Consider the following 14,762-nt stretch of genomic DNA (forward strand, 5'->3'; position numbering starts at 1 on the left):
TTTATCATGATTACTTTTTACATTTAAGAGAAAAGGAATAATGTGAGGACAGCTGCTTCCAGATTATCAGATTAGATTCTGTGTGATGGTGTTTACTGCAGGCAGAAGACCGAGGGAGAGAGAGGAAAGGTTGGGTGGCGTGGGTCAGTCTCTCAGCAATTGACATGGAGGTTACTCAAAAGAAAAAAACAAACCTGTTCTCCTGTTTCACTTGATAGAATGATAATGGGCACGCAGGAAATCCTGGTGGAGGAATTAGGACATAACTATTAATAATCTATTAAATGTTATTTTTAAATTGAATGTTGAGAATGGGTCCATCACCAGCAACCACGTGAGGGCGCTGTTCACACAGCAACTGATAATTTCCTGGCGTTATAAAATAAAAATCACCTGCCCTTCTTTTAAAAAGGGCTTTTTACAGAAATCTTGGAAACAGCTGGCTGCAATATTGGAGGGGTTTTGTTTTATCAATGCCTGTGGTCTTCTGCTTGCTTTTCACTTCCGCTGCCATTCTTACAGGCCAAATGACATAGGATGAAGGCTGTTCGTAACCTGCTGATTTATATATTTTCCACCTATCTCCTGGTTATGTTTGGATTTAATGCTGCCCAAGACTTCTGGTGTTCAACTTTGGTGAAGGGAGTCATTTATGGATCCTATTCTGTAAGTGAAATGTTTCCCAAAAACTTTACAAACTGCACTTGGACACTGGAAAATCCAGATCCAACCAAATATAGCATTTACCTGAAATTTTCCAAAAAGGACCTTAGCTGCTCTAACTTTTCTCTTCTGGCTTATCAGTTTGATCATTTTTCCCATGAAAAAATAAAGGATCTTTTGAGAAAGAACCATTCTATAATGCAACTCTGCAGTTCCAAGAATGCTTTTGTTTTTCTACAGTATGATAAAAATTTTATTCAGATACGTCGGGTATTTCCAACTGATTTTCCGGGATTACAGAAAAAGGGTGAAGAAGAACAGAAATCTTTTTTTGAGTTTTTGGTACTGAACAAGGTGAGCCCAAGCCAGTTTGGTTGCCATGTCTTATGCACTTGGTTGGAGAGTTGCTTAAAATCAGAAAATGGGAGAACAGAGTCTTGTGGAATCATGTATACAAAGTGCACCTGCCCTCAGCATTTGGGAGAGTGGGGGATTGATGACCAGTCACTGGTTTTGTTGAATAACGTCGTGTTACCCCTGAATGAGCAGACAGAGGGTTGCCTGACTCAGGAGCTGCAAACTACTCAAGTCTGCAATCTGACCAGGGAGGCCAAAAGACCACCCAAAGAAGGTAAGTACCCAGAGAAAGGGGGAAAGGGGTGCTGGGGGGTGTGGGGATTTTGCATGGTAGTAACCCTTGCTGGTCATGACTTAAGCCTAGTAGCTGCTCCTTTATTCTGTCAACTTTGAAGTGATTTGATTTGCGGTCTTCGATGTTGAAGGGCTCTTAGGCTAGCTTTAGCCTTCATGGCGTTAGAGACAAGCAGAGGGGATGGGCAGCTTTGCAATGTGCTCTGAAGTATGGGGAGAATGTTCAGGAGAAGAGAGATACAGAAATGAGAAAGCAGTTGGGTTGGGGGTTGGTAAGGAGGAAAAGGTGTGCTTTTATTCAGGCTGAAGCCTAGGATATCTACACATGCTCCTAATGTGAAATGCATATGCCGACTGCCTTCTTTCTGATCAAGTCCAGCAAGGGTCCCCTTCCTTCCTTCCACCTGCTTCTTGTCCTCTCCCCTCTCCCTGTGACTCAAGGAAACACTCACCGGAAAGCCTATGTGGTATAGGAGACTGCCTGTCTCTGGAGTCAAGAGACCAGGTCCCTATTTTTGTGTGGAGTATTTTGCACGATGAATCCCTGTGCCTTGTCTTTGGCCAGTCAGGAGAAAGACATTGGAAGCCACAGCTCCCTGGGTCTCTGCCTCTGAAATCACCGGCACATGCAGATCCATTCTAAACTACCAGAGTTGCTTCTTTTCTCTTGTCAAATACTTTCTTGGTCCTTTGTTGATATATGGGGAGAGAGAGAGAGAGAGAGAGAGAGAGAGAGAGAGAGAGAGAGAGAGAGAGAGAGAGAGAGGCTCAGAAATGAGCTAAGTGGGAACAACAGAACAATACAGTGCAATGGAAATGCAGAGGAAGAATCCCAAACATTAGAGTGACTTGTAGCTTTTCCCCATCCTCAGCAGGGAAGTTAGCAGAAGATTTGAAACTGTGGATTCTTTTTTAGCAGTGTAAGGAAGCATGGCATATCTGGAGAAAAAGACTTTTGCTTGGAAGGTTAGTGGCTATGCTTCATTCGTCAGAGGCCAGAGCCCAGTACATATTCTTTCTTGTTCCCCAGCCCTGCAGCCAGTGAGTGTGTTGATTTCTTATGCAGGAAATGTTTTCTGATTGCCACAAAGATCCCAGTCTGTGGAAAGGGACAGCCAAGCTCCAGTCCCTCTTTCCTCTCCCTCCCCCAACAGAAGTTGTCTTTGTGGCCAATATAAAATTGACACGTTGTTGGAGAATTTTCTTTAATGGTAGCCAAGGCTTTGTAGGAAAGTGGAGCCAGCAAGGGGGAAGGGGAGGGGTAGAGGAGCCTCGACAGCTTAATGCTGTTTCTCTGATGGCTGCAATTTGGGGGATGGGAATTATGAAAAAGCAATGGCACAAGGCAAAAAAAAAATGCCATGTTAGAAAATAAGTACAGGCTAATGGCAAGGAGAAGGGGTGGAAACCTTTACAGATTTCCACAGGTCAGTGTTTCCCTAACAGCTGTGACTGAACAAAACAAAGTAGTTTTAAATTACAGGAGTTCTTTTCTCTAGTAAAAAAAATCCCAGAGAAGCACTTACAACTGCAGGGATGGTATTTAGCACCATTTAAAACTAATTAGTGTCCCCTAGAATAAGAACTACAGTACACACAGAAATGTGATGCCACAAGCTCACCAAGAAAACAGCGAACATCAGAAACAGCTCTGTGTGTCTTCTTGCTGTTTAAATGGGAATTATAAATGTATTTCTTCCGCTCTTCCGATTTGATAATCAACTTTATCCCAATCGGATTGAAAGCAGAGAATTAATCTAGTTTTGCAGCCTGGTTTCAAATGAAAGTGGCAAGGGAAAAGTTGTGAGCTCCTTATTGGTGATTTTCAGGGACGTTGTTGGTGGCAGGCATGAGAGGTGGGTGAAGACAGTGCCGGGATGTGTAGAAGCTACATGAGAGGCACATTTGATTTGCAGATGAGTGGGTTGTAGGCATTGTATTATAAAGCATGTGTGAAATCCATAATTTCTTGTTGCTAATCACGTGTAAAAATGAGAAGGAAATACTTGAATAGGCAAACGCATGCTTATCTTGGAATTTTATAATGTTCATGGAGTCAAGCTGCCAAGTTTATATAATAGGGAAATTTTTTATGATGTATCAATAAAATTGCACAGCTATATTCTTTGTAGTTTAAATTTATCCTTTTTCATGGTCTAGGTGCCCGAAGTTATGAGGGTGAGGATAAGTACTTCCCCCTGACACATTGTAGTTGATGAATTTATAAGAAATTCCTTAAAATATGTATGTTCCTTATCTCTTTCAAAGAAGGCCTTTTTGTTTAGGATGCATTGCAGAAAAATAAAGTGAAAACTTAGACTCTTAATTTTGTTCCATTTATGCAAAGTTTATCAACTCTTAAATATTTTATATAAGTAGCATAAAGTAGTATACTAAGAATGATTTATTTAATATTATCTCAAGTAAACCACATAACTGCACCCAGAGATTGAGGTTAGTAATTAAATACTGAATTGCTGCTCATATTTAATTCAAGGCTTCTTCATTTTATTCAGTAACTTGTAGCTCTAGTTTATAATATGAGGTTCTTAAATTTTCACCTAAATTTATATTATTTGATGATCATAATTTCTATGGAAGAAAACACTCAACTCTGATGAAGGTGTTAAGAGAATTAACACATTATCCCAAGAACAGTTTTGAACTTACAGTTCATTCATTGTGTACCTAGTGACTAAAGTCAGCCTTCAGCAGATCTACCTTGATTGCATCGTAGAAGTGGCACAAATTTGTCAGGGGATTCTCTATGCTTGGTAGACCAACTCCAGATTGTTATGCATGGTACTGATTGATGTTCATGACAAAAGTATGACAATGACGATTGTGAATGTTCCCAATTTGGTTATAAGAATGGAGATAGCACTGAGCAAAGCATAGGCTCTCTCCAGGGGATGTCTGCAACAAGAGATTTTTTTTTTTTTTTAATAAAAGCTATTCTCCAACATGTAGAAATGATTACCCTTTCTTGTGATACTAACAATTACAAACAACGACACAGCAAATTTCCTGCACTGGTGCTTCATTGAACATCTCATCTGAGTACATTTAAGAACATTCTAATTTAAAGTTGCATTTGACATATTTGGGGGTGACATCTGCTTACAGAAAGATGTAGTTCACTTTCTTTTTTGAAATTATGTAACTAATTTTTAAAAATTTGACAGTTTAGACTGTATTTGTTTCTAAAACTATAAAACACATACACATACACACACACACACACACACACACACACACACACACACACACACACACGACATTGGGATTCACCTGATTTTTGGATGGAATTCTGGGGACAAACCAACAGCTATTCTCAAAATCATTTTGACATTTTCAGTAATATGCTTTATTATGCTTTATTGCTGAAGATGACTTTGGACTCCGTAGTTAGGATGGACACATTGGCATGAGATCTTAGGTCAGTTCTTCATCAAAAATGGCAATATTAAAACAGTTTGGATAGAAGAATTCCACACCGGAATGTCCAAGTCATATAAGAAGTCTTAAAGGAATCTTTGTTTGCTACTGCCATCAATGGCTCTACTTATGTGGAGGGAAGTCAGGATCCCTGTATAGATTCCAGGAAATCTGCACACACACACCCATTTGTCTTTCTGGACTGGCTATGCTAATCCTGAATATTCCAGCCCCCAAGGGAAGAGTCACTGTGTGACTAGGTAAACTCTAGACTAGCTCATGTGTGTGTTTGCCCATATTTATAGTCTTGAAGGATTTTCATCCCTGGCACCTGAATTCTTCTCTTGTCTTATTTGCCGTTACATTACTTTTTGACCTACATTTCACCTTCCTTCTTATACTCCTTGGATCTTGTTAATTATAGCTGTCATCGAACCTTCTTGAGCAGAAGCTATAGTGTATCCATCTTTCCTTGAGGAAACAGACCCTGAAGATTTCCCCATCTTTTGCTGAATCCTGAAGCCCTTTGCAGATACTGCAATTTTGTTCTAGCACTTAACAGACTTGCCTTGTGATTCTTCCACTTACATTTTCTCTCCTTCTTTGCCAGATTTTGAGTTGAGTGAAAACACTGGGGTTCTGGAATTGTAGCCCAGTCTTAACATAACCTTGGTGCCTACAGGTTGAAATGAACATTAAGTGAGTGAAACAATAAAGTTCTAAAAAGGAAAGACATTAATGTGGTAATTGAAGTAAAAAATACTGATGAATCACTTTTACTTTCTCTTCTATGAGAAGATGAATACTATTCATAACCTTCCCAATTTCATTAATGCATTGTTGATGTCAGAGACTGATCTCCAAGGTGTTCTAATAATGCTTTGAAAAGAACAAGAGGAATAAAGGCACTTAGTATTATCATTCTACCATATTTATTTGGATATATGAGTGATAAGCATAACTTCGTAAATATTACCATCTAGAAAATAACAATAATAAAATTGGTATATTCCTCTGTTCATATCTCTGTTTCTCTTATACCCTTGTACTACCTATATAGTCATAGCATTTCCAAAAAACTCCCTTGCACAGTTTGAAGATAACACTTGTGCAAAAAAAAAAAGAATGTTTTAATTGTGTTTTTAACTCTAGATTAGGAACTATACATATTGAAATGGCGTTATATTACCAAGAATATCAAACGCTGGTTTAAAATGCTGATTTTCCCCTTTTTTGCAATTTTAGAAACTTACCAGCTTAGGAAATACTTCACATATGCAGTGTTTATGAAAGAGAACTCTTGCAATGTGGTTTTGTAAGCAATTGATTCATAATATTAAGCTACTGGAAAACGAAGGGAAGTGTGCCTGCATGTTGGGCTTGCACACATAAGACAGGCAGCATGTGATTGAGTAGGCCTTTGTGACTGCTGCAGATAAATGTGTTAAAATGACGCGTCTTCAAAAATTGAGGTAGATGTTTACTTCCCTAGCAGTCAAGCTCAATGCATCCTTTAATTTACTGTATATCCCAGTTTAAATGATGATATTGTTAGTCATTTTTTGAGATAGTTATTTTGTGAACTGCTGTTTCCTTTAAAACTAACCCGGTATATATTGCCTATAAAAGTCAACTGGCTCTTCAATCAAGAATTAGTGTAATTAAAAATATATATTTTCCTGGGTTTAGGAGATAGCTCAGTCAGTAAAATATTTGCCACGTAAGACTTGAATTAAATCCCCAGACTCCTAGTAAAATGCTAGGCTTTAGGAGGTATATAAATCAAGAACTGGGGAAGTGGACATCTAAGGATTCCTAGCCTACCTGGTAAGTTACATGCCCATGAGAGATGCCGGATGGTTGTCCAACAACATAGATGGTTGTCTTGATGAATAACATCTGAGGTTGACCGCTGTCCTCCACATGCACGTATACACATATACCTACCCCAAATAATTACACACACACACTTTCTCTGTCTCTCTATGTCTCTGTCTGTCTGTCTGTCTCTCTGTCTCTGTCTCTGTCTGTCTGTCTCTCTCTCTCTCTCTCTCTCTCTCTCACACACACACACACACACACACACACACACACACACTTGTTTTTATCAGTAGCATGTCCTAAGCTTTCAGATTATGAATCCAAAAGATTATGAAACTATCTTTTAATCTGCCCTTTGCAATGAAAATGATATCACTATATGTATCATTAATTTCTTTCTAGATTTGCAATACTTGCTTTTGCTTATTGCCCAGGATATAAGAAAATTTATATTGAGAATAAAAATAATTGATGAGATTAATGTTTAGTTTCTGTCCATATCTATGAAAACCTCTCAGTTCAGCTTCCCAATATACTCATTTAATGTATCAGAGTTATATTTTATTTAATATCAGAGAGGCATTACATTTCTAGAGGTGTCACTTCATTGAAGTGAAAGCAATAGTTTGGTGAATGTGGACCTGAGTTTATATAATGACTCAGCTTCCTTTGACAAGTAATTAAATTTGACTTAATAACCGGGAATGACACCTGAAATTATGGAGTTGTATTCAATGAGATTGTACCTGTCATTACTTAGCACCTTTCTCAAGCTATGTTAGAACATTAACAAGTGTTAGTATTATTTTTCTCTCTCAAACTTCTCCTTTTGATGGTTCAAACCTTTTTTTTTTTCATTGGAACTCACATAGTTCAGAGATTTATGATTGGTAGAAAGTATTCTTGTAAATATGATTAACACATTTTATGCTATTTTTATAACTGTACACAGTAATAGACATGATAATTCAACTTCAAGATAAAGCTAACACCCAATGTTAAACTGAATGTGCTTAGTGGTCCATATGTTTTTATTGTTGGTGTTGCCTTTTAAGTGTCTACAGAAAAGGCTAGACTTCTTTTTAATTTTTCTTCTCCCTAGGAACATGAAGATTGCAAACAAGGCAAAGTGATAACACCAAAGATAATACATAGGGCTTCAGCTGCCATCTTGGCTCGTGTGTGTGTGTGTGTGTGTGTGTGTGTGTGTGTGTGTAGAAGAATACCAGCATTGGTTTAGAAACATTCTTTCCCTAGTTTATTTATTGATGTGCAAATATTTATTTCAGGACCAGGAGAATACTGTGTAGATGGAAGTTTCTTTCCTGCCTGGTCCTGTAGCTGTTCAGTCCCAAAGAAACACACAGAGGCTTATATTAATTGTAAAGTGTTTGGCCTATTGCTCAGGCTTATTACTAGCAAACTTACAACTTAAATCAACCCATAATTCCTATCTATGTTTAGCCACGTAGCTTGGTACCTGTTCTCAGTAAGGCATTCTTATCTTGCTTCCCTGCATCTGGCTGGAGACTGTGTCTCTGCCTTTCCTCTTCCCTAGTCTGGTAGCCCCACCTTTCCTTCCTGCCTGGTTACCGACCAATCAGCATTTTATCAAACTAATATGAGTAACAAATCTTTGCAGTGAACAAGAGCATTATCCTACATAAATACTGAGCACTTGGCTATAATGTGTTGTGTGTAAAATTCTTTAGTGAGTGTAACCTTGTAAGAAAAACAAACAAACAAACAAACAAACAAACAAAAAACCAAACAAGCAAGGAATTCTGTTGGAAATTTTAAGAAATGTTTCTATTATGTCTATGTGAGTATGGTTGAAATTCTGAATGAGCAACACACAGTTCAAACAAATGCTATGATTTGTAATGTATAAATTATAGCAGGGTAGTTGCTATCTTTTATGGTGAATGGTCCATCAACATATACAGCATGGAAGTCTTTTTTAAATTTTTTTTTGAGACAGGGTTTCTCTGTGTAGCTTTGGAGCCTGGAACTTGCTCTGTAGACCAAGCTGGCCTCCAACTCACAGAGATCCACCTGCCTCTGCCTCTGCCTCTGGAGGCCTAGGATTAAAGGCGTGTGCCACCAATGCCCAGCACAGCATGGAAGTCTCACAAATTATGCCTTATAAGTGAAATAATTTTTCACTGGGACACATTTTCATTAAGTTTTAAAATCTGTTGTTAGTAAAAATGTTCTTTACAGCTTCAGTAGTTTTAATTGTCAAGTAGCGTTCTATTATATATAACATCAGTGTGTGGTATTCTGTTTATGTGGTTGTTTATCCTATCTTTAAAATTTTGTTGTTATGCATTCATTTAAAAGATTCTCTTTAAATCACCGAAATCCTTTAAAAATCTTATTCCCTAACTAACCATAGGGAATTGGTAATATTTTAGATTGTGATTTAATTATTTGAACTTGTCTGTGAATTGTGGGTGTTTAATGAAGGGCCATGGAGCATCATGCATGTGTGTTCATTTTGGATTAGATGAAGAAAAGACCGTATCTTTAGATTTCTATATTGATGGAGGAATGACTAATATTTCAGTGGTGTATGACTCATCTCAGCCTGGAAAGCTGTCCTTTGGATATCTTTGCTTATAAGCAACCAAGCTATTTAAGTTAAATTGTTTCCAAGTATTTTAAAACTTTGCTGCATTATACAAATGGAGATTATATTTGGAGGTTTGCCTTGCAAAGGAGTTCTCTTCAAATGCCAATGGATTTTCTTTCAAATATGTTTTAAATGATTTAGAAGAAAAGTATGGCTTTGTTGGCATTTCGTTCACTGAAGTATGACCAGTTTCAATAGGACAATGAGTCATCCTCCATCTTCTTACATATTCAGATATTGTTAAGAAAATAAAGTGAATTGTTTTAATATTTATTTGAAGATTTTGAAATTTCTCTAAAGTAAGATTATATGATGTTGTCTGTATAATTCAGTTGAGTGCTCCATTTATAGTTAAACTTTAAGGTGTGATCCAATAGTTCTATCATTATTAGAGACTAATGCAGCTTCCTAGTTATCAAAGACTAATCATAAATGTTCAGTTAGTAAAGAAAGTTCACCAAATCATAAATGCATAGGATATATAACATTAAAACCAGTTGAATAAATAGGTGTCTTTTCTTAACTCATCGGTGTTTGCAATAACCCCACCCCCACCCCCCACACACGCACACACTAGAGTCATTTGGGAAGACGAAAGCTCAACTGAGGAATAGTTTCAAATATGTTAGCCTGAGGGCATGTCTGTGGGGGCATTTTCTTGATTAATGATTTATATGTGAGGGCCCAGCCCACTGTAGCTGGGACCAACATTGGACAGGAGACCCTAAATGTGTGAGAAAGCAAGCTGAGCAAGCCATAGGCAGCAAGCCAGTAAGTAATGTTCCTTTCAGTATTCTGTCTCCATATTCCTGCTTGAATTTGTACCTTGACTTTCCACAGTGATTAACTATTAACTGGAAATGTAAGAAGAAATATACCCTTTCTTCCTCAAAGTTGATTCCTGATAGTGTTTTATCATCCAATTTGTTGATTTAAGTACCAATGTATGTTTGTTAGTGTATATTGTGCCTGTGTATGTGAGCGAGGGCACACACAGGCTGTGGTGCATTTGTGGAGGTCAGAGGACAGCTTTCAGGAGTTAGTCTCCTTCCACTGTCATGTGGGGATGGAATGTAGTGGCCTATGTAGCCACTGACTTTTCCTGCTGACCATCTCACCTGGCCTTGGGGTTTCAATGTTAGTGTGAACCTGGGATATTTAAGTTTCCTAGACATTTGAAGACGACATCTGTACTTGACAAAGAAGATCAAATGGCTTCAGATTTCAAAATGAAATAAAATTGCTGAAAGATGAAGTTAGTTCTAATGTGATGTCATTAAGAAAGTGGAAAGATAAACTGAAACCAGAATTTCAGTTGCTAATTCAGTTTTATTATTGCATGTTGGTCTTGCTATGTTCCTCAGAGTACCACAAAAGTTAAAACACAATTTCCTATGCTTCTTTGTTATGTACAAGGCAACAATAAACTTCTAATTTTCCTTAAAGTTTAATAAGGAATATTATATTTATTTCTTCTTTTATGTTTAGCCATTAGTTATTTTTTCATATGTAGAAAGAAACCTGAAAAGGAAAATAATTGACTTTTCTTATTCTAAGTTTATGAGGGTTTGTGAACTAGAATGTACCAGACATTGGGGAAATATTTTTAAGTTGCTTACTCAAAAGAATGGTGATATGGAAAGGAGGGCACCTTGAGAGGGCAAATCTGTTTACTTTATGTAATCTTTCCACATTAATCTGGCAAGCTTTCAAAAACCTGCTAGTGCCCCGCAGACTGAGGAATTTCAGTTTACTTTGGCTTCCCAGAGAGGTCAGATGCCTCCCAGATCCTTCAGCCTGTGGTCAGCCGCTTTTGGCTGGCCTCCGGCTTTGTAATTTAAAAGCCAAACAGTATATATATGGCTTAAGAGATGAAAAGTGCCCAAGAAATTAGTACAGTCCAGTGGCCCTTTATTTTTAATAAGCCTTAATTTCAAATAAAATGTCCAGAGAGCAGCTTTTAAAATAGTAGCTTATAGTGTGTGAAAAATCTACTCACCTGAAAGTATGTGACTTTTATCCCTTTGTGGTTTCCTTGGGATTTTGTAATAACCATATGTTGGTGTTGAATTGCTTGTAAAGAGCATAAATGAATTCTAGGCATAATAAATAGTACACGTGGTGGCCTCTGGTCTCTGTCATGAGACCACAGAAACCACAAAAACGGAGCAATGATATTATAGAGTAAAAGTTGATTTCCTAAATCTGATGAAGACAAGAGAAAGAAGTAAAGGCAGACTGTGTAATCATACAAATTTTTACTCCTTGGCATTGGCAACATTTATTTTTCTTTAAACAAAAGTCAACACACAAAATATTAAAGAAACAGCCAAAACAAGTTGTTTAGTTGAAGCAGTTAGGAGGCCTAGAATCCTCTTAATCCGACCCTTCTTTTCCCTGTGCTGTCCCTGAAGCCACTGCGTTTCAAAAGTTACTGCAGCATCTCAGCCTGCTTATGACAGAATTTGGAAAGATTTGTACTAAGCACTTCCTTCTGTAAAACTATTTCCAATGTTAAAATTGCCAAGAACATATAAGAACCACCATTTTGTTATTATTGTGCTTTGTGTAAAATATAATGCATAATTTGTCTAGGATTCTATGGCCTACTCTGTTCTTAGTTCCCCTCCATATATGTTTCAGCCCAGACAACATGATACTCAGATTTGTCTGGGACTAAATCCAGCCACTGAGCAATCCGGAAGCCCCTTGTATATCAGATGGTGTTTAGATCTGCTGGAGAGTATGCCACCAATGTTCTGTCACTTCTCCACCAAGTGTCATCTAGTCTGATTGGCCCTTATTGTCTCCCATCAAGCTTCAATCTGACAAGTCATTTCGGGGTTTGCTTGGCAAAACAATATGGGATAGAATCTATGGTAGGTTTATGTCTTTACTCTGTTTCATTTTAGTCAAAGAAATAACCTCTCACGACCTACCGCTTAGAGCAGTGATTCTCAACCTGTGGGTCACAATCCTTTAGGCAACCCTCTATCTCCAAAAAATATTTACATTATGATTCATAACAGTAACAAAATTACAGTTATGACATAGCAATGAAAATAATTTTATGGTTTGGAGTCACCACAACATGAGGAGCTATATTAAAGGGTCAGAGCATTAGGAAGGTTGAGAACCACTGTTTTAGTGTATGTAGCCTGACTGGATTTGAGAGAGGACACTTTGGTTCTCCATTTTTCTTGTAATCAAGACATTAGGCCTCTTGCCACACAACTTCCATCTAAAAACTCACCTGAAAACTTAGATTACTGTAAGCATATCTCTTGTTCACATACTGGTTTTCTGTGATAAACATGAATACTCAGATGTGTTTCACTCTGATATAATTTGTCATTTTTTGTGCATACAAGTCCTCAATATTTGTGTGCACAAATATGTGTGGGTGTGTGCATGTGTAGGCCACAGGTTGCTGCTAGGTATCTTCCTTCATTTTTCTTCTCTTTATATATTGAAGCAAGGTCTCTTGTTCACCCGTGAGCTCACAAATTTGGGTCGCCTATCCAGACAGCTTGCCCCAGGGAGCCCGCCTTTCTGCCTCTAGAGTACTAGGATGGCAGGAGGGTGCTTGCCATTCATGCTTGGCATTTGCATCAGTTCTGGGAATTGAAATCTGAGTCTTGGGCTAAATGGCAAGGATTTTTATCAGATGACCTATCTCCCCAGCTCCCAATAGTTTATTTAAAATCTATAATTATAAACAGATTACATTGTGATAGTTACCTTCTGATTTTCTTTCCTATTGTTTTGTTAACTCTTACTTGCAAACTATCAAGCCATCTAACTTTTTCTTTGTAGTTCTCTAATTATTTACTCACAGTGTGTGTCTCTGATTGACAATATCTTGTTAAAGCAAAACTAAAAATTTTATTAGTATTGGCATTCCATTGATGCAAATGGATGATTGGGGTATCATTACTGTTCTCTTCCAAATAATTCCAGACATGAACTGTTTGGGCATGTCATGGGAATTGTATTCATATTCCACTAATTTTTGCATGGGATTATTTGAATATCTCTCTCCAGTTTCTTGTGAGCAAAGGTAACAGCACTTTTTTCTTTGTTGGAATAAGGCTATGAAGTCTCTTATTTCCAGCATGTAAACTTGCATGTAGTGAAGGGGCCTCTCATTCAGCCTGGGTTATTTGTGGGTGAGAAGAGCCCTGACTTTGAACCTTGATCAATCTTTGATGGCCAAGAATCATGGGATTGATCTTTGTTGTTTAGTACACAAGGTCTGTTTGATGCTTCAGTTTAACCTAACTATTGTGACTCATGTAATGTCTTCCTGAAAAGGACTGTGGTATAATCAGGTTGATGGTACTCAATAGTGCTTTGACATTGATGTGTTAAATAATTCAAGGTAGTTGTGTGATGACCATGATCTTGTACTGTATTTGAAGGGAATGAACTAACTCACACATGCACAACACTATACTTTGGAGGTATCTAGCTTTATGTCAATGTCACTCTGAAGCTCACTTCAGTTATTTACCACAATATTCTTTCCCTAGCTTTTAAAAGCTAGTCTTAAATTCGTTATGAAAATCTTTTCTTCTAAAACATCATTTGTTATTTCTTATATATTTATTAATGCATGGTACTGGGTTTCCTAAGGACATCCTCATAAAAGTACATGATGCTTGTTTAACATATATGTCCCTCAAGCCACACATCTTTTTCCTGTTAGTTCCCTTATTTCTTTAGACAGGTTGACTTATTTTATGTCATATACATCCAAGATTTTATGTGTCTATATAAAATATGGAAATCACAAATGAAAGAAAATGTGTTTTTTGTCCTTTTAATACTGACTGAATTTGATTAACAGGTTAATCTTCAGTTGTATCCATTTTGAAAATGACATAATTTTCCTTCTTTGGAATTAAATCACATTTTGAATTTATACCACATTTCGTTTTGCTCATTTCTTTACTGGTAGATAATTAGTTTGCGTCCATGCCTTATATACTGTGAATAGTGCCTCAGTACATATGTGTTCAAGCATCTTCATGATAAACTTAGAGTCTTCTGGGTAAATATGTTGGAATGGTATAGCTAGGTCATATGGTAAATTTGTTTTTTTACTTTTTAGAGGACTCTCTATACTGTTTTACAGTGCAGATTTTATTTTAGAAATTAGTTGAAGTTTTCTGTGTCTTAAAACTAAACAGAAGATATTGTTGTAATTTCATGAGCCTTTATTGCTACCTAACCAAGTGAAAAATATTCATTCTAGGCTGGTAGTTTCAGTAGAAGCTTGTCCTACTCACGGAATCTTTTCCTTTCTGCTGATCTTCCTTTCTCCACCTTGTTTTTTCCCTTTTTCTCTTTGTTCATTCCTATTTCTTTCTCTTTTTGTTCCTTCACTTTTCAGTAAATATGCAGCATGGGATGTATGGATCTTGATCCATCGATTAACCATTGTGGTAATTTACACAGAATCTGTTATTAATAAATGTTGATGGTTTTTGTAAACAAATATTTCTATAGAGGTTCCTGGGGAGTTTGTAATCACTTGATAAGTGCTGCTTCA

General features: G+C 37.2%; 1 protein-coding gene across 1 annotated transcript in view; it reads left to right on the forward strand.

Annotated features, from left to right (window-relative positions):
- Positions 1 to 537: 537 nt before the first annotated feature.
- Positions 538 to 14,762, forward strand: part of Adgrb3 (adhesion G protein-coupled receptor B3) — a 697,729-nt gene continuing 683,504 nt past the window's right edge. Inside the window, exon 1 of the mRNA XM_027392824.2 lies at positions 538 to 1,294. Within this exon, the coding sequence (XP_027248625.2) occupies positions 538 to 1,294 (757 nt within the window). The remainder of the gene's footprint in view (positions 1,295 to 14,762) is intronic.

The sequence above is a fragment of the Cricetulus griseus genome (genome assembly GCF_003668045.3).
Source record: "Cricetulus griseus strain 17A/GY chromosome 1 unlocalized genomic scaffold, alternate assembly CriGri-PICRH-1.0 chr1_1, whole genome shotgun sequence".
Taxonomy (NCBI): Eukaryota; Metazoa; Chordata; class Mammalia; order Rodentia; family Cricetidae; genus Cricetulus; species Cricetulus griseus.